This window comes from Marmota monax, unplaced genomic scaffold (assembly GCF_021218885.2).
Source record: "Marmota monax isolate L192 unplaced genomic scaffold, Marmota_monax_Labrador192_F-V1.1 WCK01_AAM20220418_F8-fsc00156, whole genome shotgun sequence".
Taxonomy (NCBI): Eukaryota; Metazoa; Chordata; class Mammalia; order Rodentia; family Sciuridae; genus Marmota; species Marmota monax.
In genome coordinates this window covers 3526058-3553471 of record NW_026694013.1, presented here as the reverse complement: position 1 = coordinate 3553471, position 27414 = coordinate 3526058, and the positions used below count along the sequence as shown (strand labels likewise).

At 37.9% G+C, this 27414-nt stretch overlaps 1 protein-coding gene across 8 annotated transcripts in view; it reads right to left on the bottom strand.

Annotated features, from left to right (window-relative positions):
* Positions 1-27414, bottom strand: part of Cd47 (CD47 molecule) — a 48912-nt gene extending 21498 nt beyond the window's left edge. For 5 of the 8 annotated variants that reach the window (XR_006856067.2, XR_006856068.2, XR_006856066.2 and 2 more), the window contains exons 1-3: positions 27227-27413; positions 15782-16129; positions 5287-5376 (exon numbers count right to left, since the gene is read on the bottom strand). Coding sequence is in view for 4 of the 8 variants with exons in the window: in XM_046464021.2 (XP_046319977.1) it covers positions 5287-5376; positions 15782-16129; positions 27227-27272 (484 nt within the window). In the remaining 4 variants the exon portion in view is untranslated. Of the gene's footprint in view, positions 1-5286; positions 5377-15781; positions 16130-27226 lie in introns of all 8 variants that reach the window. The other 3 variants (XR_009228591.1, XM_046464025.1, XM_046464023.1) reach the window with 2 other exon arrangements.

Sequence of the window (27414 nt, the reverse complement as noted above, 5' to 3'; positions counted from 1 at the left end):
TGTCTTCACCTCTCTAGAATGATCTTTTCTAACCAATGGAGAAATTCCCTGCTCTATTACTTCTCTTAAATGTGCCCTCATGGCCTAAATACTTTCATTAGTAAACTAGTTCTCAAATCTGGACTTGAAGACTTAGTAGGACCTCAAGGCTGCTGTGTGGGAGAATTTTTTCCTTGAATATCCCTACAATTATTTCCATAGGTACACCTACCTAAATACCTCTGAGCCAGTAGCCAAAATCCTTGTGGAATAATCTTGAGGAAGGGTGAGAAAATTAGAGAAAAAAAAAAAAAAGGAAGATGTCTAGGAAATAAGATTTGAACTACAGCAGTCCTCACCATGAATGGTTCTGATGTGAATAAATTCCAGTTACCATCATTTAGTTAAAAAACACAAGCCCCCCAAAGTATAGTTCTAATTTTAATTACCACATTATGTTAACCAAGTAACTAGATAAAGTACAGACTTCACCGCTATCTCTTCAGTCCACAAGTCCCTCCATAAATAGCAGATGTCCATTGTGATCAGTCACGTCACTTTTTTTGAAGACTGGTTGCTGACTGGTCACTGGTCACTGCCCATCTGTTCTTCATTCCGTTCAAGTGTATACTTGTACTATCTTCTGGTCTCCCAGTGATAAACCCACATGCTACTTTATAATGGATTATCAAAAGAGAAAACTGAGCAAGAAAGAAGAAAGAGCAAAGAAATGAAAAATAAGGATGCTAGATTTGAATTTCAATTGGGCCATCAGTGGAAAAGCAGAAGAAAACAGTGGATTGTGGGAATGTAGACACTCAAGATGTGGCCAGAGCAACTCAGTGAAGGAAACTCACTGGCAAGAATGAGGAAGGTGAGGAGGACGGACAAAAGAGAAAGAAGATGTCCTGGAGGAAGAGACTCTGGCAAAAGCAAAAACAAAAACCATGTCACACTGAAGGGACTGCCAGATATATTTCACGACTTTGAAACTACAAAGAACAAAATTTTGAAACCCTGATCCAAATGGGAGGCTGACAATTCACCAAGGCACAGAAAGGATGTGTGTTCTGTATTCAGTTACACAAAAAGAATACAAGAGTTGTTCAAACAGTGCTTAACAAAACATTTCAATCCTCAAAGTTTTTAAAATATCATGTGCTAAATATTAATTTGACTTTTGTTCCATGTTCCAATGCAATTGTTACTGATAATACAAACACTTTTAATGCTTTGAAAAAAGATTTTTAAGGCCATTATATAGCAGTAATTTTATCATTCTTTATTAAGATTTCTATGCAGAATTTCAGCTTACATGGTTGTGTTTATGGTTTCACAGATCTGTGCAAAGCAAAGACACACTATACATGACAAAAGTTCAAGGAACAGGAAAAAGAAGAACAGATAGGCCTACTTCAAAGACTTTCAAAATGCCAGCCAGTTCTTTGAATACAGTGGCACCTCAATCCTGCAGGAACTAGAGGACTAGGTGGGCAGTCCTAGTAATCATACATCAACCAGCTAAATGATGGAAAGAAGCTGTTCTGAGATCAAAGACTAAGGAAGAAGAACCGCGAAAAGTCAGCCAGGAACTTAATCGTCAGCAGAGTAACAAACTGTGAGTTGGTATAGTTTTCAGAACAAAATACCAAGTGTCTGAAAGCAATATTATTGGTTAAGGTTCAGTGCTTAATTCTAGGGAATTGAGAATGTATGTTAATACAGTGTCAAGAATCATGCAGTGGAACACAGAAACTCCTTCTCCTCAAAGTGACAGCATAACCCACTGTCTTTCCAGGAAGTTCAGCCTCACAAAGGTCTGGGTTTCATCTTGGACCACAAAAGACTCACAGGCAGAGCTGGATAAACCACTTAGAGAAATCTCCTGTAGTCAAGTACAGACCATAAATGGTCATCAGGAAAGTTAATGACAACTAAAAATGTAGAAAATAAAAGCCATGGAGCTGAGTGACTGTTAACACCCCAGGGGCTGTGACATCCTGGATTCCAGGAAATGCACAAGCATTCAGGTGGAAAACACAGGGGCTCCCCTCTTTGGTGGGATGCCCAGGCCATAACCTGGAGGCCTCTTACAATGGGCTCCAAAAGAAAAGCTGGTTCAAATCTAGGGGCAGCACAGTCAGACACACCCACCCCTCTACTGGAATGACTGACATGCAGGTCTACAAGCCAGGGGCGATGTGCGCTCACTTCCACATCTCAGTCATGTAGCCCAGTGCCCAGCAGTCAGCAGGCACCCTGTCATGGGTATTCATAGAACAAACAAAATAGGTCAACAGTCTGCTTATCAATCAGTTAACATCTACTCAGAGTGTGTACCTACACATGGTGTTAGCCTTCACAGAAAGAAAATTCTCAAATTCAAGATGGGGAAGCAGTAGAGAGTAACAGCAAACCAACAGCACAGTTCAAATCCCAGGGCTACCAGGAAACAGCTGGGTGGCTGTGGGCAAACTGCCCAACTGATCAGTGCCTCAGTTTCTCATCTACAAGATGGGAATGACCACAGTATGTATACCCAAAGTCCCTGGAGAAATCAACATGATTTCAGGTGCAGCACACTTGGCACAGTGCCTGCCCTACAGGGCAAGGGCTCCACACTTAGTCACTATATGATCAACGCCTCTAAATGGAGGGCAGGCTGGATGAACCCAGTGTGGAAGTGCCTCTTCCACACACGCACAGTCACCACATTTACTTGTTTAAGATGTGCCAAAATAACAAACCTCCACAAATAGTTCTTTAGGCTCATAAACATGTTCCTTAAAATACAGCAGTAGAAAAAATATAAAAATGAACAGCCAACCTCATAAACACAAACATGAAAATGAAAATAGGATGGTTTTTACTTTATAATCCATCAAATTAGCAGAGATTTTACAATTATAATAATGTCAGGACTGTGAGGTGAAAGGCAGGTATTCTCCGTTGCAATGGTAGGAACTGATGAGATGGTTCTGGAAAACATTTTGGCAGTGTGAATCAGGAGGCTTAAAATATCTTTGCCACCTCCTGGCTTACATATTGTTAGCAGAGTTATTTTCATAGTATCAAAAAACTTGGAAACATCCCTAATAACCATGAAGATAAGAGTTAAGTAAATGATTGTCCATCCGTAGAAGGGGAGAAGAATTCTAACAAGAGTTATAAAGACACATCCTGAACATTAGGGTGTATAAGAACATAAACAGCACGAGTCCTTTCCTAGTTTCTGTTTTTAAAACAATGATAACGAAAATAAATAGACAGGGAAGGAAATAGGCAATTCTCTAGAAAGCACCAATAGCATATTATTAGGTTGTGACACTGCAGATGACTTTTATTTTTCCCTAAAAATTCCTATATTGTACAAAGTGTTCTAAAGTAATGTAACAGCCAACTTTCCATAGCTGTGAGTTCCACATTCACACACTCAGTCCACTGTGAACCAAAAATATTGATAATAAAATTATATCTGCACTGATTTTGTATAGACTTTTTCCCAGTCATCATTCTCTAAAAAAACTATACAACAACTATTTACATAGCATCTACTTTGCATGTAGTACTATAAATAATCTAGTGATCTAGGGATGATTGAAAGTATACAGGAGGATGTGTGGAGGTTAAATGCAAATGCTTGGCCATTTAATAAGACAGGCCGGTGTCAGTGCATCAGTGGATTTGGGTATATAGTGTTCCCAGAACCAGTCCCCCATGGATACTAAGACAACTGTATTACTTTTTAAAGTCAGAACAACAACAACAAAACAATTAAGTTTATTTTGTAAAAATTTGGCTGACAGTGAACAGATTTACCTTGGCATAATTCCACTAAATGTAATTTCACTAAGGATAATGCCACGATCAGCAAATTTCTAACAATCCAAACTCAACAAATCCCACTAATGTGAAATAATTTTATAATCATAAAAATGGTTTGTTCCCAGCCCAAATCATATGACTTGGCCCTTAAAGCTAGGTCTGCCAATATGGTGGAATGCTTTCCCTAACATCACTGATGACACAATAGGCCCTGATGCTGTACCAGTTTTTTTTTTTCCTGAGATAAAAGATTTATTGAAATTTCAAGATAATTTCCAAAAGAGGTCTAGGCACCTCTTGAAGGTAAGAGCTGTGAGATGTTTTGACAGTTGCCACTGTCAGTCCTTTGTTTCCCTCTTTTTTTTCTTTTAGACAAAAAGTTGAGAACATCTCTGAAATCATTAGCATTTCCAGAGGGCTATACATTGGGAAAAGCTCTTAAAATATATCATCAGTCCCCTCTCTTACATTTTTTACATATCACTGAGGATACACACAGCTTAAACTTCTGAGGAAAAATAAAATCCATAACATACGCAGAGGCCAATCTACCGCAACATTTTACCACATTTTACTTTTCTTAAGATTGGACAATAAATTACATTAGCACTGTTTACTCCTTCTGTATAGATGCTTACTGGTCTTCAGTGACTATTTGGGTGCTACAGGGAGAGTAGGAATCTTATGTCTTCAAAGTTTAAAGTAAGTTTAGAATGTCACCTCAGAAATTCACTAATTTAGTAAATTTCCTTTACCAACCTGGTGCAGCCATATGGTTGAGTGTGAACATTAACCATACTGCATATTAACCATTAACCATACTACTTACCTTGTAATGAAAGTTCTAGACTGTTGATGCTGAATCTGACACAGCATTAAGATTTTCCCTGAGGTTTGGTTACGTGACTATCACAGTAAAGTGAGCTCAAAGAATATGGCTTTCCCGTGGCTGCTTCCTTAAGGGCTATGAGGCTGCACATTGAAGGTGACAAAACATGGTTCAATGGGACTTCTCCATGAGTGAACATGTGTCTACAGAGAAGTTCAAACGGGGAAAATGAAGAGAGGGGAATCCTAAGGCTCCAGAGGATCACATCACGCTGTCTCAACATTAATGAGGCCTGTGACCATCTGTTTATCAAATAAAATGTAGGTAAATGTTCTGTAAATATAAAAATGCTACATGAGTGTAAAGTGCTGCTATTACTAGTAGTCCCTCTATTTGTTCTTTAAAGATTTAGAAAACAACAACAAATAAATAAAAAAAAGAGACACCTTCTTAGGAATTAAAGGTGAACTGTAGCACAATATGGGGGACAATATGTACTTCAAGGAGACTGTGAGTATTGAAACTGCATTACTTCTTTACTCAAATAACACTCTTCCTAATACAACTTAAACAAAATATTTTACTAGTATAACCTCCTAGAAATAACAATTTCATCACTAAACCATAAAAGAAAAGTAGAAATAAATACTTACTTAAAATGCCAAATTGTCCCCAGAAGAGAAGTATAGCCAAAATTGGGAAAATAACGACGAGAATATTTTCATTTGGAGAAAACCATGACACTGAGAAGAAAGAAACCAAAAAAACAATAAATATTTCTTATAATTACTTTAAATCCCACTAGTAATCTCAAATATATCTTATGTAGGGGGAACCATAAAAATAATCAACTATGGCCTTAATCCATACACACATAAGAGACAAATTTGTAAAACAGACTTTGTTTAGGAAACAAAAGCTGCAGCGGTTTGAGTGTCTCTGGCCACACTTTCTCCAGCCTGAGCTCTATGGAAGGAGTCAGCCCAGCACAGCAGCTGAGCACAGAGCTCTGAGCCATACTGCTGGGGTTTGAAACCCAACCGGACAATCTGTAACCTTAGACAACGTCTCAACCAATGCCTCTGTTCAGCATCCTTGACTGTTACACAGGTATGACAGGATCTACCCCTTGAAGGACTGCTGTGACTATTAACAAAGCTAATATAGATGAAGGAATTAAAGCAGTGGTTGGTACTTACCAAGTGCTCAGCAAATGTTAACTACCACTCTCATGTGTTGGATCTCTGTATGCATAAAGAGCCTAGAATTTACCTTCAAGCAACAGTGAAGTGCTCCTGTACAGACTGGCTCAGGGGACCCAGGTGAGGGAGCTGGCTCTACCACTATGTCCTTCCCCTTAGTGTGACTAAGACAAGACAGATGAGCCCTGCCTTTCCTCAAACTGACTGTGGAATAGAAGCCTTATTCATGAATAATTAGATTTCAAAAGGATCATTTACACATAAACACAAGAAGCTTTGGGCTATTAAGGAAGCTGTTATTAAGTGGGTCACATGTTACTTATATGGTGAAAATGTATCACACATCCTATATAAAGGGAATTGAGATATTAAGACTTCAAATAAGATTTGTTGAGAACTTTTTAAAAATTAAGTTTAATTGCATCTCATAAACCCTTAAGACTGTAATTTAGCTATGAGATTTCTTCTGTAACAATAAAGCCAAGTAAATGCACTGACAGCATTTCAAAGTTTACCAGTACAGAGGGGACGTGCTGTCTGAAGGACTCCTTTCAATACAGTCCCCAGCAAGTGCTGGCATTCCAGTGAAATCAACACTAGGCGTTCAAATCCTCCCCTGCTCTGCCCTCAGTATCAGCATGTGAGGAACTTCATGGGCTTTCACTCCACAATGACAGCCATGTACTTCTATCAAGCTTATAATGTTAAACCTTGATAAAATGCTTACATTAATCCCCAGAATATAACAACATTATAAATTCTATCTTGGCCCTATTAGCTTTTCAGTATCTAGCATATTTTCCTGTCCATATTAGAGACTCAATACATGTGCTGTTGAAGGTTACAAGGCAGTTTAGTGAGTGAATGGAATATAAATTTTTGATGCTCCTTGGTTGCAGTATACTACCAGGAGAGATGTTTTCAGATACTGAGTCAATACCTTGATTTTCAACTGTATAACTGAACATCGTCCTAACCAAAGAAAACACTTCTATACAGCATAAAATCCTACTGGGAAAAAATTTTGTGCAGTATACTTAGGTTTTCCTATCTCATGCCCAAGGGATTTTGTAAAAGCTCTATGACCTAATAACTATGCTTAAACAATTTACTTTTCTTAACGCACTTTCTCTATTATTTTCCCTTGAGTTATGTACATTAACTATTTAAAAACTCACAACTATCATGAGAAATTATTAACTCTCACTTAAACCTGAGGAGACTAACACAGAGCAAAATTAAGGATTATAAGCATTTTTACCTTTCCATGTCTCAACTTCACTTCTGATGGGCCCCTTGCATACCCAAACTCCCCTCTCAGTTTTCCTCATTTCAATAGTGATGACTCCATTTATTCAGATCCACAGGGTGAAAAATCTTGGAGTTCTACCTGACTCCTTGGTTTCTCACATACCCACATCTAGTTGGGCAGCAAATCCTGCTGGCTCTACCTTCAAATAGTCAGTATCTCTGTAGGATGTGTTGATAATGAAATGCTCATTTTCCTGGTGTCCCCTGCCCCCACCCACAATCTTAAGATATATTAACAGATATCTATTACTAAAAATAAGAGGTGCATCCAGCCCTGCTCAACTACTAACTATTCACTTATTCCACAGCAGCATTTATTGGAAGCCCATCATAGCACTCCTTCCTCTAGGCTCTTGAAGGTCCAACGGTAAAAGGTACAAAGGTTCTGAGCTTGAGGAGGAGGACCAGTGGAAGACAGACTCTTGGGGGCAGTAAGAAAAGGTCTCTTTGGTGAAGAACTGGAAGTGAGCCTTGCATGGGCAGAAGCCTGCCATGTGAAGACAGGGAAGAGGAGATGTCAAAGGAACTGCAAGTTCAAGGAGCCAAATATGGAATTTAGTGATAGAAGATCAGATTCAAAGGGTTTGTGGGGCAAGATCATGCTGGGTCTTATCGGCTTGTTAAAGGAGGTTGTATGCTATTCTGAGAGCAAAGACAAGTGGCTGGAAGGTACAACTACAGAAGAAAAAGGATCTTATTTAAAATCTCCTTTGTCAGTCATGTGCAGAATGTATCCCAGAGAAGCTGGACCTGTCTGAAAGCTATAGTAGCAGTCATTCTTAGGAGATAAAGAGATATGACCAACAAACCCTTTCCTGAGTTCAGTTTTACTCATCACATTAAAGATGTAACAGAACTGCTCCAAAGGAAGGTGACTAGAATGGAGATCCTGAAACCTTCAGTAATATTAGCCTAAAAGAATCAGGGATCTTAATTCCAGGCAAGAATAAAATTGGGAGAAATGCCACAGCCTTCCCAGTCAGTGACAACTTACAAGGAACCAAGTTCTTGCCTGAGTCAAGGAAAATCAGGAACTGCCTGATAATAGCCCAAGATCTCTGGAAAACAACAGTGCCTCATCATGCCACAGCTCTAGGTAACAAGTCAGAATGACCAACTGCCTGCATGGAACAGAAGTAACTTACGAATTAGATGCTGAGATAGACTAGATGATTCTTTGATGACACCAAGATTGTATGCAGAAATAATAAGAAAAATAAAAGGACATTTCAATGATAGAGATAATAAAACAAAAGCTACTACTATCTAAGTGACTCAACTGGAGCTCTTCAGAATCACCTAGGAGGTTACTCCAGCCTCATATACTCTCCCCTCTCACCGCTAACCCAAGATTTTCAATGTTCCCTGATAGTAACTATGAGAGGTCTGGGGGATGCTCATGATTCTCAGCTTAAAGTCACTTCTGCAGATTTCTGCTGGAGTTTAGCTTCAGTCACCGACATAAATGTGCTACCTTTCTCTCTAATTCGTTATGGCGGGGAAAAAATTGAGAATCACTGAATTGGATGTTTAAGAAGCAATTAAGAAACTGTTGGGAAAAAAAAAAACAATGTTTTCTATAAAACCATTTATATGTCCATTAAGTTATTGATTTGTTATGGTACTACTGTCAGATGATCTTTTTCCCCAAAGGGAGAATGAGACAAGATACTTCTCTAAGATCCCTTACAGCTCTGAATTTCTATGGCACTAAGAAAATAAATTAAGCATAAAATGAACTAAGAACAGTATCAGATATCTTTCCATCTCGTGATTACAAAAGATACTCCAAGGGCATTCGTACTGTTATTCTGCCCAAACTCTGGCTGACATCTCTGTCCATTACCCTCCCCCAAGCTCCCATTCCTGCTCAGGAAAAGTGGCTCTCAGGAAAAAGAACTTTCTACCAGTGGAAAGGCAAAGAAATGATATTAAGAGGGTGTGGTCTGGGATGAGCATTTAACTTTTGCTTCTCTGCCTAGTGTTATTAAAACCCAGGGCCTCACTTTTCTTATCTTTATGTACAAAAGTGGGATAACTTGAAAAGATAAAGGGATCACACTCTGATCAACTAAGTGTGTGTCTCCTTCAAATACAGACATGCAAACCTCCACAAACAGAGAACACCAGTTCTACAAAAGAAGATCATAATAAAATTTACAACACAAAATTCAAACCAAATTTTTACTTGATATTTCAGAACTATATCGTTTTTTTTGGTGTGTCAACTTGGCTGAGCTATAGTTCTCAGTTATTTGATCCAACCCAGAATTCTAAGGTGGCCTCCCAAATCTCTGCCCCTAACACCCACACCTGTTTACTTCCTTCCTCTTGTGCATAAGACTGTAAATATGTTCATTTCCATGAGTATGTTGTGTCACCTGGAAGAGGGATTTTGCTGATGTAATTAAGGTCTCTAATCAGTTGACATTAAAAAAGGGGGATTATCATTGAGGAACTAAAGAATGGCTTAATCAAGTGATTCCTCAAAGATTCTCAGCTTTTCTTGGAACAATAATTCACATCTGAGAGGAATTTGACAAGAGGAAGAGTCTCTTTCCCAGACTTTAACTATGCAAGAACACATGTGGCAGACAATGGGACCAACCTCCAGGAGCTGGGAGAAGTCCCTGGTGGATATCCAGCAAAGAAGCAGGGACCTCAGCCCTGCAATGATGAGAAACTGAATTCTGCCAGTTATGTGAGTTTGGAACAGGCCTCAAACTCCAGATAAAAATACAACTTGAATCAAAGACATTATTCACAGAACTATAAAAAAAAACAACTGTCTAAAATTCATTTGGAAGAATAAAAGACCCAGAATAGCCAAAGTAATTTTAAACCAAAGGAAGAATATTGAATGCACTAGAACATGTGCTTTCTAATTACACTACAGAGCTATGGTAACAAAAACTGCATGGTACTTGCATAAAAACAGACAGACCAATGGCAGAGAATAGAAGACACAAAGACAAGCTCACACAGACATAGTCATCTGACCCTTGACAACGGTGCCAAAAACACATATTGGAGAAAGATTGCTTTTTAAACAGATTGTGTTGGGAAAACCGGTTATCCATATGTAAAAGGATGAAACTAGACCCTAATCCTTCACCCTGCATAAGAATCAACTCAAAATGGATCAAAGACCTAGGAATTAGACCAGAAACCATGCAACTCCTTCAAGAAAATGTAGGGTTAGTATTCCAGCTTCTAGGCACAGGCAATGACTTTCTCAATAGCATTCCTAAAGTTCAGGAAATAATGCCAAGGATTAATAAATGAGACAGAATCAAATTAAAAAGTTTCTGCACAACAAAGGAAACAATAAGGAATATGAAAAGAACCTGCTGAATGGAGGAAAATCTTTGCTAGCTACTCTTCTGACATGGGATTCATATCTTGAATATCTAAAGAGCTCAAAAAAACCTCACACCAAAAAAATCAAATAACTCAATTAATAAATGGGCAAAACAGACACTTCTCAAAAGAAGAAATACAAATGGCCAACAAATACATGAAAAATGTTCAACATCATTAGCAATTAGGGAAATGCAAATCAAAACTACACTGAGATTTCATCTCATCCCAGTCAGAATGGCAGTCATCAAGAGTACATACAATAAATGCTGTATAGGATGTGGAGAAAAGGACTCTTTTACACTGTTGGTGGGACTGTAAATTAGTACACCACTATGGAAATCAGTATGGAGGTTCCTCAAAACACTAGGCATGGAACTACCATATGACCCAACTGTACCATTCTTCAGTATTTATCCTGAAGAATTAAAGTTATCTTAGTACAGTGTTACATGCATACCCATGTTTATAGCAGCACCGTTCACAATAGTCAAACTAGGTGTTCATCAACAGATGAATGGATAAAGAAAACATAGTATATTTACACAATGGAATTTTATTCAACCATAAATAAAATGAAATTATGTCATTTGCAGGAAAACGAATGGAATTAGAGACCATATTAAGCAAAACAGGTCAAACTCAGAAAGTCAAAGATAATATGTTTTCTCTCATATGGAGAAGATAGAGAGGGAAAAGGAAGAGAAAAGTGGGGGTGATTCTCATGAAAATCAAAGGGAGATCAGTAGAGGAAGGGGACTAGAGGTTGAGAGGCAGGGAGGGAAGCCGGAAGTGCTGGGGAGTGACGTTGGCCAAATTATATTGTTAAATTGTGCTCATATACGAATAGGCAACAAATCCCATCAAGATGTACAACTATAAAAAATGTGCACTAATAAAAAAACGTGGGAAAAAAAGAATATTAACTTGGCCAACATCTGAATTTTAGCTTTATAGGACTTTGAGCAGATGACCCAGTCACACCATGAATAGAGCTGTGAGTTAAAAAATTGAATGAATAAATGTATATTGTTTTAAACTGCTATTCTGCGGTTATTTATTGCACAGCACTAGAAAACTAATATGAGGACCTTAGAGTGTCTTCATCATTATGAATAAAGTGTATATCATATTCACAATGATGGAACTGGAAACTCTGTTGAACTTGAATGACCTTAATAGCTTACATAGAGTAAAATAAAATTTAAGCTCTCAATGTTTTTTGTCTTATTAATCGAAATAGAAATATTATTAGCAATTATTTTTTTGGGGTGGGGGCGGTTCTGGGATGGAACTCTGGGACACTCAACTACTGAGCCACATCCCCAACCCTTTTTTGTATTTTATTTAGAGACAGGGTCTTTCAGTTGCTTAGGGCCTTGCTAAGTTGCTGAGGCTGGCTTTGAACTTGCGATCCTCCTGCCTCAGCCTCCCCAGCTGTTAAGATTACAGGCACAGTTTCACTCTGCCTGGCTTATTATTAATAATTAATCATATAAGTACTAATATTTACAGTTAGTATTTGGTTATTTACAAGGTATTTTCACACAGGAAACACACAATATGGTGATTTAGAAGTCAAAGAGATCCAGGCTACAATTCTGGCAGTGACTCTGGCCTTGAATAAGTATCTTGAGTCTCTTTTACCCCTGATGCATTAAATGGTGAGACCTGCATCCATGTCCTAGAGTTCTTGAGAAACTCAAAAAACATGACATACATAAAGTATCTAGGATGTGCCCAAATAAGTAAATAAATGTCAGGTCATTTTGCGCTTTTTCCATGATCTTAGTGGTAACATGTTAGTCATCACTAAATCAACAGCGTCTAGCACAGTACCTGTAACATAGTAGGCACTCAAGTCTTTATTAAGCAAGAGAGATATTATCTTATTTTTTATAGACATTCCTGTAATTGAGATAGTATCCTCACTGTACTAATAGAAAACTGAGGGACAGATAGGTTGAACTTCTCTTGAGTTCTGTAAGCTAGAAAAATGAACTATAGAAAAGAGCTTTCTAAATTCAAGAACTGTGCTCCTTCCATAGTGTTGTACTGTCCACTGGCACCGGAGGTCTACAAAACCATGTCTTATAGACCATGCTTGCACATATTCTATTCTCATGATCCAGAAAAGGGAACACTGAACAGTCTCCATTACCTGCATTCTATTAAGTGGGATTCAATTCTCATTGAGTGATTTCTATTCCTCATTTATACCTATTTTTTTGCACATACAAAAGCACATTATAGTAAAAATAGTGTCTAATGCCTAAGTTCCTGAAGTCTACATGATGGGTATCATTATTACAACAAATGTGCATTCCCAATTAAGAGTACTGCCCTACTTATCCTTTTGGTGCAGAATAATATTTTACTTTTCCAAAGAAAAACTGTTGCAAAATAGTGGCACCAAATCATGGCTAAGATGTGGAGAAACTAGGTCACTCACGTTGCTGATAATGTAAAATGAATGTAAAATGGAACAGCCATTCTTGGAAACTATGCATACACTTACCATATGACCCAGTAATCATACTTCTATGAATGGATCAGCAAAACCAAATGTATATCTAAATAAGCACCTGTACACAATTGTTCACAGCAGCTTCATTTGTAATAACTCATACCTAGAAATAACCAAATGTCCTGAAATAGGTGAATGGCTAGACAAGCTCTGATAAATCCATACCAATGAATACTACTCAGTTAAAAAAAAAAAAGGCAGGGGGTGGGGAGCAAACAAAAAATAAAACAAAGCAACAAAGGAACCTAAGCAATGATGCATGTAGCAACGTGGATGGATTTCAAGGGCACTGTGCTCCGTGATAAAGCCAAAATATTGGAAAGTCATCTATCAAATGATTGCATTTATGTAACACTGACCAATTAGTGCTTGTCAGATTAGGGGTAATGGAAGTAGGGGTGTGACCATAAAAGGTTTGATGAAAGAGATGTCTGTTAATGAAATAGCTCTCTCCATTCCAACGACTGTGATAGTTACACAAGAACAATGTGTAGAAATGACAGAGAAACACTCAAACACACTGAACTTCCTGCTTTTGATATTATGCCATAGTTACACAAGATGTAACCATTAGGGAAGACTGGAAGAGGGGGACACAGCACCTTTCTCTGACTCTTTCTGTGAATCAATAATTATTTTAAAAAATAAAAATGGGTGTCAAATGTTTCAGTCCTTTGGTAAATTGTTCTATATTCTCTATAATAAAATAATACTTTCTCATCTAAATATAAATAAGTTTTTTACATGGTATTTTAAAAACAAAGAAAAATAAAACAATGACATGCAAAATGTAACCTTGTCTTCATCTCAGATACTGGTATTCCCTTACCATTCATTTTCATTCTATCTTCTGACCTTTTAGGTCTTGGTTCTTACCAGTTTTCAGTTTTCCTCTCAGTGAACTACCTTGCCTCCGAAGTTACTGTCCCTCAGAATTTGTTCTTTCACTCCCATGAAACTCTTAATTACTCCAGACAAATTTCAATCAGGTATTAGATCATCTCCCTCCAGGCACTCACAATGTATGTGACTGACTGACTAGCTCCCTTCTGAAATGCGTACATTTAAAAAAAAAAATCTCCTTTGCCCATATTAATATCAGTAGTAAAAATTACAAGGTAGGCAAGATTTCTGAGCAGGAAAGCCTTCCAAAATCTTGTCTGCTCTAAGCCATTCCCTGCCTGTTTCTCCTGCGCAAAATCCCTCTCACAATATTCCGTGCTGGCTTCAGCAACCTGATACCTTTATAATATGAACATCCCAGGAAAACAAGTAACACTTGTAATACACATTAGTTTTCAGAGAACTTCTAACACATAGGCTTCATTAGATCCTGGAGAACACATAAAAGTAAGTCTCTACCTATTTTCATTCCCATTTTAGAGATGAAGCAACTTGGACTCAATGAAGCAACTTCTCAAGAACATATAGTAAATAGTAAGATGCTGATTCCCAATCCTGAGCGATGTCAAATACTTCATGAAGCTAAACACTCCATTCCCAGTGGGGTAAAGAGACATAACAGTAAAGGCTAGAAGAATAGAAAGAACCTAGTTGATCCAATGAACTGTTCTGATCCCATCTCAAAGTATGGTCAACCCCAAGATCAGCAATATGTTGGGTGATGCAAAATAAAGCTTTAAAAATGTAAAGCCAAAAAAACCCCCCTCTCTTGTGGATGAAGAAATAAGCTAGCATAGCAAGTAATAGCAAAAAGACTGTATACTCCAGCTAACTTCATGGCCTCACACAACCCAGTTTGGCGAAGAGGGCAGAATTGTGCTATAAACAAAACACAAATTCAATTAAGTTAGATCCCTGTTCCCCCACATCTTGGCCAAATATTATTCTAAGTAAGGCTCAGCACTGAGAACCTTAAGGAAAGGAATCACCCATGATAACCTCACCTTTAATATCTAGATTCTCATCCTCTGTAGAGGAAGCACAGCTTCCTGTGTTGTTTTTGTCAACTTCTGGTCAAAGTGAAAAGTTACAAAACAAAATTAATAACTGAAACTAATAATTGTAAATAGACTAAAAAACTAATCAAATGAAACAAAGTACTTCTGATGGCAGTAAACAGAAATGCAGAGTAGATGTCTCAGGACTGATTAACCAAATAGAACAACAGTCCTCAGACCAAAAGTTTGAGAGCCACACAACAAATAAATGAATGATCAGTTGATGAGTTTTAAAACTTCGGAAAATTTTAAAGCAGAGCAAATAAGATAGAAACTATGGTCTTAAGCTGGTAAACATTATACTAACATTCATTATTAATGGCTTGCTTTCTGGTTCAAAGGAGTTCCTAGTCCCAGGGTGCTCCATTTCTAATAGGATCACAGTTGTAGCAGGACAAAGAGGAAGCTATTATAGAGGTCTTACTGTCTTAGTCTGTTTACAGTTGCTGTAAGAGAGTGCCTGAGACTGGGCGATTTATAAGGAACAGAGCTTTATTTTGGTTCATACTTCTGAGACTGAGAAGTCCAAGAGCATGGTATAGGCATCTACTCTGCTTTTGGTATTGCACTATGACATGGTGGAAGGGTGCAATGTGTTTTAGAGAGCAAAAGAACAAGGGAGGGACTTCTTTTGTCATATCTCATTTTCTCAAGAAAGGCCTTAATCCCTCTCAATGACCTAATCAATCACGTCTTAGAGGCCCTACCACCCCAACAGTCACAACGGCAATCCAGTTTTGACATGAGTTTCAAAGGGGAAAAACCATATTCAAACTATATTACTTACCAACACGATATTTGAGTTCTATAACGGTTTCACCTTCTCTGGTTAATTCTGTTACTTCACATGTGTAGTTTCCTACTTTCGCATCACGCTTATCCATCTTCAAAGAAGCATCTCCTTTAAGTAATTCTGAGACTGCGATTTTTGCACTTGAAAAGTTACTGTCCATAGTAGCGTTGTCTTGGCCTCCATCATAGATGAAAATGTATTTTCCTTTAAATTTCCACTTCACATACATTTCGTTAGTGTTTTGTGCCCCCACATTAATAACAAAACATGGGATGACAACAGTTTCATTGCAAAAGGTGAATTCTACTGATTTGGTTTTATTAAATAGTAGCTGGGCTGAACCTGGAAAAGAAAAAGAAAAAGATTTCATTAATTATACAATTCTATACTATAAATCTTAGGTATGTTACAAATCCTTAAAATAAACTGCAAAGCTTCCAGGGTTCATTTAAGCAAGTAGTGCAGCAATAGGGAAGAACAGTAAAGTGAAAAACAGATTATTTCGATATTAACTTGCACAGCTGATAGATGACACTGTAACTTTTCTTTATCCAGACTCAATAATGCAAAGTATACATTACCATGCATCTTGGGAATAAATTCAGCAACTGTGTTGGAACATGCAGGTACAGTCATCTGGCTTTTAAAGCTTTGAAGTAATCATTTCTGCCTATTGATATATGTAGAAAAGTATTGTCCTTACCATGGGAAAATTTTGAAGAGAAAAATCAACCCAAATACTATATTCACTCTCAACTGCTATACACTTCTTCTACATATAACTTGCTAAACTGATATAAAATTTATCTCTACCTTTATGCTACATTCCTAAAAGAAAAAGGAGAGGGGCAGTTCTACTGTACTTTAATATACAAAGTAAATTGGATACATCAAATCACATCTTTCCACAAAGATGGAAAGTCTTAGAATACTAACGAGAAAAAAATTCTCTGTGGCAATTTTCCCATTGCAAATCTAGACAGCAATAGACATTTTGTATGCAAGCCTTACAAAGGATTAGATACAATTGAATGGCATTTTCCCACTTCTATATTTCACTGAATCTACAGAACAACAATTTCCAAATGTATATTATAGGTATTTCTTCCTTTTAGAAACCATAAACCACTCTAAAAGCCAAGAAACAAGTTGAAACCAAGAGCGAATATTGTTAATGATCAGGGTGTATTCCATCAACTCTTCCTAATGGCACAAATTGCCAGTAGCTGCAGTATACAACTAAAATGTATAACAATGTGGAGAAACTAGTTATCTTCCATGTTCTTCAGCCTCTTATCAACTCTTTTATCTAAGTGGTAATTTTTTTTTCCTCAGCAAAACACTAACGAATACAAATGAAGTGTAAATAGTTTGTCCTTAAGATGTCTTTCATCTCTATAAACTAGAATCAAAATTCATGGGCTTAGGTTGTTATTATTCTAAGAACATACTTATTATCCAATGAAAAAATTGAACGTAAGGATGCAGAATTGAATATGACCTGGATGGTGTTCATAAACTGAGCACAAACCCTATGTCTGTCATTTTTTTTCTTTGGTATGTAATCTTAAGTAACTCATTTTTCTATGCCTTGGTTCACTCTATAAGTAAGAGGATAAAAAGATCTGGCATGGTGGTAGATGCCTATAATCCCAGAGACTAGGAAGGCTGAGGCAGAAGGACTGCAAGGTGGAGGTCAACCTCAGCAACTTAGTGAATCCCTAAGCAACTTAGCAAGACCCTGTCTCTAAAAAGGGCTGGGGATGTAGTTCAGTGTTACAGTACCCCTAGGTTCAATCCTAATCACATAAAAAAAAAAAAAGATTAAAAAAAAAAAGAACATTGGGGACTGGGGATATAGAGGATGTAACTCAGTGACAGAGCACTTGTGAAACATGCTATAGGCCCTGGGTTCAATCTCTAGCACTGTAAAACAAAACAAAACAAAACAAAACAAAAACTTCACAGCAACTTCATAAAACTATGGTGAACATCAAAGGAAAAAATATATAGGCTAATGCTCTCTAAACAATACTGTGCTGTAAAAAAAAATTGACATGTCCACTGTACACTTTTGAATCACTTAAAAGATTTAAAAATGATATTTTAAATAATTTTAAAATATTAAAATTTAATAATTTTACACTATAAAAACTAGACAGTGTGGCATTTTAATGTAATGATCTTGACTCTCTCTTACTGGTCCAAACTGTTGTACTTTGGGGAACTTGCCCTCTGAAGGAGCCCTGTGGGTGTCCACAGCTCACTTCTTTCTAGTTCTGTTTCTAGCCACCCAGATATTAGGAAGCTCCAGGCAAAATCTGGACTTCAAATTGCATTCTTCAAAAACCTCAGAGTTGTGAATTATTTCCCATGAGAGAGAAGAAAGGAGGGGAAGAATCCACAGTGTATAAAGGGGCGATGATGTCGGAATTACAAAAGATGGCAAGTGTCAAAAAATATGTGAAAGAATCTGACATGGACAGAAAGATTACTGGGTGTCCTTTCGGTGGAGTGCTGAGCACTGTCTATCAGACCCTTTGGAATTATCTGACTCTATAAGGACCAGTGTCTTTCACTGACTTTGGGCTCTTTTACAATTCCAGAAGTTGTTGAAAATGGATTGTAATGCACATTACTGGTGTCCTAAGAGATACAAATAAATTTTGTTTTGCAACTGATTTCCACCTGGTGGAAAAGAACATTCCAAAAATTATGTTTTACTGATAAGGATACTGACGAAGTTTGCATCTATTAGCAACTTTATTTCAGCATTCCTTCCTGCTTATAAATCTTTTCACTCTCCCAACTCTCTTTCAAATGTGTTTTGCATCCTTGCTAGTTTGCTTTTTAATTAATGAGTGAAATTAAAAAAAAATTGACATGTCCACTGTACACTTTTGAATCACTTAAAAGATTTAAAAATGATATTTTAAATAATTTTAAAATATTAAAATTTAATAATTTTAAAAATTATTCTTCAGTAGAAGAAATGAAAGTGAAGAGTTCTGTTATCCTATCAAACTTCTTGAGAAAACTCTAGGTGAGAAGTGGTTGTTAAACACAACATAATTGCACAACTATGTTTAGAAAATAACTTTGGTAAAGAACACAGAAAGCACTGATTTCACTGCATTACTTCTTTCACAGCTAAAGTAACTTAAGTAGAAAAAATGCTGTCAGTAATATTTAAAATAAAATTGACCAGAATAAACCAAACCATGTTTTGAGTAACCTTTTACATTAATAAGTAATAAATGAGAGTAGTGTAAAAATGTCACTCCAGACCTTAATTATAACTTCATCCTTTAGAAACACATATCAAGAACTACTAAGTAGGAAAAATGATCTAATCTGGGGTTTTTCTCCTTTGCTTGTTGCCTTCTGATGAGACAGCAAAGTGAAGAAAAGATAGAAAATACAGGGGGCAAATAAAGGAAAATAATTATCATGAGTAAGGAAATTCTGAATAAACAAGATGTGCTTACAGAAATCTGAAAGCAGACAAATTGCACCAAAAGTGATGCAGAGTACAAGAAAATTAGCAAATCAAGAGGAAAAATTGCTTTATATCAAATGCCAAAAGCACTGGACCTTACGACTTTTACCAACACACTCCACCAACACAAACCATCTCAGATCACAGTCCTGAAAGCAGGTTAAAAGCTTCAGTGAAGCTCTAATCTATGGTAGTCAGAGCAGAGTTCAGCTCAAAAATTTTTAAAATGCAAGAAGCTTCTATTGAGAATTACCTGATATGATCACTGTGACAGGAGAGGGGATGATACAGTGATGACAATAATATAGGAATTATATCAGTTAGGAGCTTACAGTTCTCATATGGGGCATGGTAAGTACTTCTTACCGTGAAAGGTCAGACTGCTGTCCTTTCTGCATGGATAGAGTGCTGTGGATGGACAGAGGGGACTCTGTATCACAGACTTTTAAGAAAATTTGTGTTGCAAAAATATTTTTAAAAAGAAAAGGAAGAAAGGGAGGGAGGGAAGAAAAGGGAAAGGAAATTAGTGTTGCCTTTAGGGAATAGCAAAAGATTATCTTAGACCCCACCTGTCTAGGCCCTTAATCTTTTACCTATTCTTGTGTTCCATGTACATTTTTTCTCCTTCTTAACAACTTTTAAACCCTTCTCCTTTTCTCTCTCATCCCACACACTCTAAAGGAACCCTCTTTCCCTGCTTAATTCAAATTAAATCCTTTAGAGAAGCCAGAATCTACCACCAGTACCCCTCTATAAACTTACCTGCAATCCCAACTATCCATACCTCTTCTCCAACTTCCTACTTTTCAGACAATATGAATTAATTTCATGTGAGAGCTGGCTTCCACTTCTGCCTCCAACCCATCTATCTCAAGGACTTTCACAAAGTAATTATCAGCCTCCCTATCCCCCTCCTCCATTTACAAGATGTACATGTTTTAAAAAATGCTTGAATAACCACCAATTTTTAAAAATCCCACATGCTTGTCTTTCCTAGTATCCTAAAATTATAATCCGTGCACATCTCTTCACTTCCAGCAACTCCTTAAGTCTGTCGCCTGCCTCCACACCTACTGCACCCTACTGCTTCACTACTCAAGCTCTTGCCAACATCACCAAGGATCCCAGGTGAAAAGTCAAATGTGCACAGTTCCCTTTCTGTCTTGACTTCATGGTTCTTGAGCCAGTGGGCAGCTCCTTGTCTTGTCCTCTATGGTATCTCTTCATTGGGCCTTTTCCTCCTGCTTGTCCACCCCATCCTACCTTTCTCTCTAGAAATATATTCCTTGGCTCCCACAAATGTCAGTGTTCCTAAGGGACAGTGCCCCCTCACCAAGTATTATCTCTCACTTTCAGGCATTATCTACCTGAACACTTTTACTTCTGAGTAAAGTCCCGTCTTTCATCTAAACTGCAGACCTTGGACAATCAACTGTCTGTTGTGCATTTCCACTTGGATATACTACAGTAACTTCAAAGTCAACATGTCCACTAACCTACTGAGATCCTCTTTCCTCTCCTCTCAAATCCTCACCTCTCTAAAGTATTTTCTTCCAGTCAACCAGACTTGGACTTAGGACTCATGCTAGATTCTTCCCTTTCCTTAGTCATAGAGAATTCTAGATAGGTCCAACCTATTTAATAGTTCCTAAATGCAATGTCTGTTGAATGAATGAATTAGACACTTGTCTCTTCTTCCTTGAAATGATGCCATAACCTCCTAACTACTTCCTAACTCCATCTTCAAACATTTCTCTATCCGAGTCCCAATGTGTTTCCCACAGCTCCCCAAATAACTCTTCTAAAGGCAAATGCACACTCTTTTGCTTAATATACATTAATAACACCCTCCCCCCTCTCAGGATAAGTCCTAACTGCATTATCATGGAATACAGACAAGGTCCTTCAAGATCCTTTCCAGCCTAACCTGTATTCCCTCAATTCCCAACTATGCTCTATTGTCAGGATATTCTTGCAAACCCATGAATATGCAGATGCACTCTCATCTGTAGGCCTGAGTATGAGCTGCTTTCCAGACTACAGAGGTGCATGTCCTCCCCTAGGTGCAGAGTATGTAGTAGAGACCACATACTTGGGAGCGGGAGCCTGGTTCAAGATGCAGCTCAAGTATTTTATGACTGTAGAATCTTAAGCAAATTTCTTAACCTGTGTACCTCTGTGTTCTCATCTGTAAAATGCAAATAGTGATGCCATCTACTTAAATCAGAGAGATTTTTCAGATTTAATGAGACAATGAACATGAAGTTCTCACTATAGTGCCTTTCACATACACAGCAAATGCTCGAGAGTGGCAGCTGTAGTTTGCTTTTGTCCTTCCTGCCAAAGCACTATTGAGATGTTCACTCCTGTCCCCTTTCCCTACCACTACTCAACTGTTTTTGTCCCCTTCTGACTGCTCCCACTGTCCCTGTTCAAGTGCTTCACTGTACTTACCATCAAATATTACTGCTGTGCTATTTAACTAATTTCTTCACTAGTCTCAGAAGGTAGGACAATGTCTTCATGTGGCATCCTAAGAATCTTACTCAGGATACAGACAGTAGGATTCAGTGCATTCTTTATGAATGCACAAAGTATGAAGTATAAATTTCAAGAAAAGAGATACAAAAGTCTTCTGGGAAAGGGTTTACTCATGCACATTTCAAGAGAAACCCCCATGCTACTCACTCCTATTGAATCATGAAGATATATATTTTAAGGAAGAAATCTCAAGTCAGTTGCAGGCTTAGATATAAAAGTTCCTAAAGAAAAATTACAAGAATGTGCCTAAGAATGATCTTAGAGGGTGATGTTAAAATTGCGTCTTGAAGGATGAGTAGGAATGTGGGAAAGAAAGGACTTTCTTGGGAGCAGAAATTACATGTACTCAGAGGAATGAAGATCTCACCATTCAAGTGAGATCTTGGAAAGTTAATCAACTAAATTTGTAAAGGCATCCTTGAATGTCATGCTGAGAAGTTTGGACTTAATAATATTAGCAATAGGGAACCACACAGATTTATTTTCATTAAAACAACAACAACAACAGTGCAGCCAGCAGTATGAAAGATGTGTAAGGGCAGGAAAGGAGAGGAAAGAGGAAGATCCATTAGGAGCCTTCTGCAACAGTCCAGGTAAGTGAAACTGGAGAGAAGGCTTAAAATGACAAGAAAAATCAAAAAGCAAACAGAAGTCAGCTGTGGGAGGTAAAGAACATGAAAAGGGAAAAATTAAAAATGGTTAACTAAAACAGTATGTGAAACTACTATTCGCTTATGGATTAGCTATAGAGAAAAAAAGTTTGAAGATCGGGGAGAATATTCTTTCAATATTTGAAAGTCTGGGCATTAAAATGCCTGTGGTAGAATGAAGTAGAGATGCCTGGTATGTCCCTAGGCATATGAATTTGAATTTAAGAAGAAAGGTCAGAGCCATAAAGACTTGGGAATAACCAAGGACATAGCTGGTAATCGAAGTCATGAGCATAAAGAAGACTGACCAGAGAGTCCTTCTGATGCAAAAGAGAAGGTGACAGAGAATAAAATCTTGGGCCACACCAATATTTATGTAGCAAATTGTGAAAGGGAAACAAAACAAGGAAGTGAGAAAAATGAGAGAAAATAGAAGTAAAAAGAATGCCTTTGCAAATACCAAAGAAGGGTCTCTATTAGCTCCTTGACTGACAGCAATGTCAATGGACTGGTGGATTCAGATGCAGATTGATTTGGGAAGAGAATGTGAGCAGAAAAAGTGACAGTGATTCTCTTTCAATAATTTGGTACAATGATAAGGCACAGAGAATAAGGCAACAATTGACAGTGTGGAAAGAGGGCAAGAATTTTTTTGTGTCTTCTTGGATTTTCTGTTTTCTTTTTTAAATATGGGAAGAGTAAGCTGTCACTGGAGAGGACAAGATCTGGGATACGAGACAGAAGAATTAAGCTCATTGAGCAGGTTTCCAACATGGTGGAAAACAAAGAGTGGTAGACAGGCTGTCCTTCTCTTAGAAAGGTGAATAGGTATTCTTCTGAAACTAGGTAAAGGAGGAGAATGAGATGAAGGTTGTCTAAGATATTATGGATCAGTTTAGTAAATGGTGGGTGGGTAGATGCGGGAGTCCGAACCACTCACCACTATTTTCTGCAGTTGAGTAGGAAGTTAATTATCTGCTGGGAATGAATGTTCAGGAATGGGTGAGAAGTCCCAGCTGCTGCTAAGTTAAATGAAGCAAAGCCCTTGAGTAAAGATATCTGCCATAAATGAATCCTATAAATTTTGCCCTCAGAACTCGCCCCTGGCATGAAGAACTGGAATCTCAGACTGAATCAGGATAAGTACAGGAGAGATCTAGTCAGATCTCTCCTCAGTGAAAATTTAAAATAAGTCTGGGGTATAGTGAGGTGTCCACAGTTTTTTAGTTCTGACTCAAAGCAATCCCCCTCCCCCACACTGAATTTAAAAGTGCCCTTTAAAGAGTAGAGTGGTCAACCCAGAATTACAGGAACCAGAGCAATTTATAGTCAGTAGCATCCAGAATTATGTCCTTATGAAGAACTTCAAGTACATTAAGTTACCAATGAGGGATTAAAAATATATATATATATGCTCTCTATAAATTACATTGTAAGTTATTAAGAAGAGTACAGTCTGAAATTCATGCATATGCCCAAGAGGGCTTTGCAAAGTGCTTAGAGTATAATGTGTGTTTACACTTGCTTAAAATGAAGCACTTTTGCCAGACCATGCACTTGCCAAACCCCTTGCTTTGCCTTTTAACCTGTGTGACATGTATTTTAAAATGCATATTAATTATCCTGTTCTACATCTGAAACCTTGGGTTGACCAGATTCCGAATCTTATGCAACAGTTCCATGGATTAGGAGTAAACTATTCAGAGGAGGGAGAAGCTTCTAATTCCTGTTTGGACTCCACATAATCACAAAGAAGGAAAATCCAGGTTCTGTAGTCTTAGTCTAGGCATATTAGAATCAGATTTCCTGGGTGCTCTGTATTTTTTCCTCTCATACTACCATGAGTTAAGCAAAACTGAACCTATGCTATTCTTTTTCTTTTACCATAGAATAAACATCTATGCTAGTATATAAAGCGAAAGTAATTTTATGATAACCCAACTGTGTATTATATTAGGCTAAAACATAAAATATATAGAAATTTTTATCACATATAAAAAGCTATGACAGCCAAAATCTAAGAGAAAAAGACAGATAAAATGGTTGCCTGAAAATTATGTCACAAAAAGAATATTACTATATTAAAAACAATATCTGTACTAGCTATAGCTGAATGCACATTAAGGTATCCAAACTTAGTTTTGATAAAATAAGGCATTATTTTGGATTTAGAATAGTTATCAATGGGGGAGCAGGTAGGATACCTACTTTTCATCTTTCAAACCTGGCCTTTCAAATCTCCATTAACACCTCAGTGGCAAGGACGACACATCTGCTAAAACACATGTGACAGCATGAACAAGTGTTCTAACGCTAGGCATCTAGTGAAATGCTTTAACACACAGCCTCTAGACCGCTGGGATGGCCCCATAAATAAGGATGTTTGCTTCCTTAAAACAGCAACCATGTTTAAAAATGATATGTTCATCAGGAAAAAAAGAAAGTATTTTAACTTAAACAAGCCAAATGACTACTAGACTTGGACAAAAAAAATGGATTTAAAAAAATGTAATCATGTGTACCCTTTATGTATTTTTATATATATATATATATATATATATATATATATATATATGTTTTGAACAAAGAAAAATCATTCAGCCACTAAAAAGACAGTTCATATACATCACTGCCATTATTTAGTTAAGGTTGTATTCACTAGTTAGTGAATATCACTGAAGCTGTTGATGCACTTTTAAACAAAGTATAATTGGACATATGGGGAAAACATACTAATTCATTCTCTATCTTGTAAACCATTACAGTGAGTTTCATTCTGCCTTTAATTGGCTGAAATAGGTATCTGAGAAAACTTCCTTTACCACAAAGGTCACTGAAACGGTAGAGGTTACCAAGAAGTAGCCTCTGATTACAAGTGCTTTATAAATGAAACTGAAAGCAAAAATCAAGCTTCAGTACAAATGAATGTATAAAGCTATGTTTCTTCTTTACTCTAGATTCTAAATTCAGTCTTCCAAATCCCTTGAATTATAACTATTTGTGTTTTGAGAGTGTTAACACAGTACACATTCTCTTGAAGCTACTTAAGAAACACACAAAAATCCATTCTATCTTATAACAAACACTATCACTTCCTGTTTTGTATCCAGCACTTAAATTCAAATGCATAATGCCTGTACTTGTTTTTCTTTTCCAGGTTAATATTAACAAGTACAATAAAATACTACAAATTCTGAATTCTTCAGGGATTTAATTGCATTAAAATTGTATGAAAACGAATGTTAATTAAATGGGATCTTAACTATAACTAAGGAAGGCCTATTCCCCAAAGTACATTTGCAACAGTCCTTTTTCATTTACATGAAAATAGGACCCCTGCTTTAAAAATAATACATGGTTTACACTTTTTACTCTCAAATAAGCTTTGATAACAATGGTATGAATTGGTGATATTTTATTATGAATTTATATCTGGTTCAATGTGAAGGCTCTCTGATTACACAACAGGTATTTGAAAGCAGCATCATTTTAGCTCTAATGATAGTAATGACAACAAGCATACTAAAGATGATGACAGAAAACACCTAACACCAACCGTTTAGATAATAGAGATCTTGATTATTAATAGCTGCAACATCCAGGATGCTTGGGAGGGAATTAAGGGCATCTTTCAAATAACTACAAGACACAAGCTTTTTTGAATGACACACTGAGACTAATAAACAGTTTTAAATCCAACTAATTTAACATTTTAGGATAAAGGTAACAATTGCTGTTAGTCCTACTCACTCAATTCTGAATCTTACGAAAGTTCATAAAGGGTACAAATATGAAGTATGACAGGCATTGTAGATCATCGAAATTCCTATTCCTTCCTCGGTTTTCACAGAGGAAGCACATATTTCTAAAAAGAGAATTAAGTGCAAAAACCGTGTGTGTGTGTGTGTGTGTGTGTGTGTGTGTGCGCGCGGGGGGGGGGGGGGCACTCCTTTGACGTCAAAAGACACCAAATCCCACTCTGCTGCACATGTGTTTTGACTCGAGGTTACTGTATTCATATTTCAGACGAAATCTGGTTAACTTTTTAAACGGTTCCCCCAGTAAAGTGGGAAAACTTCAAACCACAATTCGGAATGTATTAAAGTGTGGGGGCTACGAGAAAAGAGTTTCAAGGAAGCTTATTTTTGGATTAAAAACAACAACAAAAAAGCGGTCACAAGATTCTTCTGATAAATGCTGGGTCGGAAATGAAACTTAACTGCGTCCTTTTCATCTCCATTCGCTCCGATGCTCATGCAGTAGGGCAAAACCCCTTCTGGTCGACTTCACCAAAATGCGCACTTCCATCACAAGAGGCCTGGGCCCTCCCACTCTCCCTCCTTAAACCCCAAACGCAAGTAGGAAGGGAGAGGGTGCGAAAGAAGAGGGTCCTTGGCAGCTGCCACCCCTCGCCTCTGGTCGCGCCCTTTCTTTACAGTTCGCGATTGCACGAGTTGTGCGTTTTCCAGTCTTCCTCGGTATGTGCATTTGGAGGTGCAAACGGGGTGAAGGAGATGAGTCCGCTGTCACCCGGGCGAAGAGAAAGAAAGGAGGAAAGGAAGGGGGCGCCCGATTACCCGCAGGGCCCTCCCACGTCCGCACTCCGGGCGCACAGGGCCCGAGCATCCCGCGCCCAGGCCACCCTCTCCCGGGAGCCTCCTGCGCTGCGGGGGCGCAGCCCACACGCCTGCGGCGGACTCCGTAGGGGCGCAGAGACAAGCTCAGGGCTGAGAGCCAGGAACCACTTACCGCTGCAAAACGAACCCAGCAACAGCGCTGCCACCAAGGGCCACATCTCCGCGCCGCCGGGGGGTCGCCGCCGCCGCAGGTGTCTGGAACAGCCGCCGCCTCCGCGGCCGTTTCAGGCAGGACCAGCAGCCTCCACAGCAGTCACAGGCAGGACCCGCCGCCCAAGCTTCCTGGCCGCGCGCACGCTC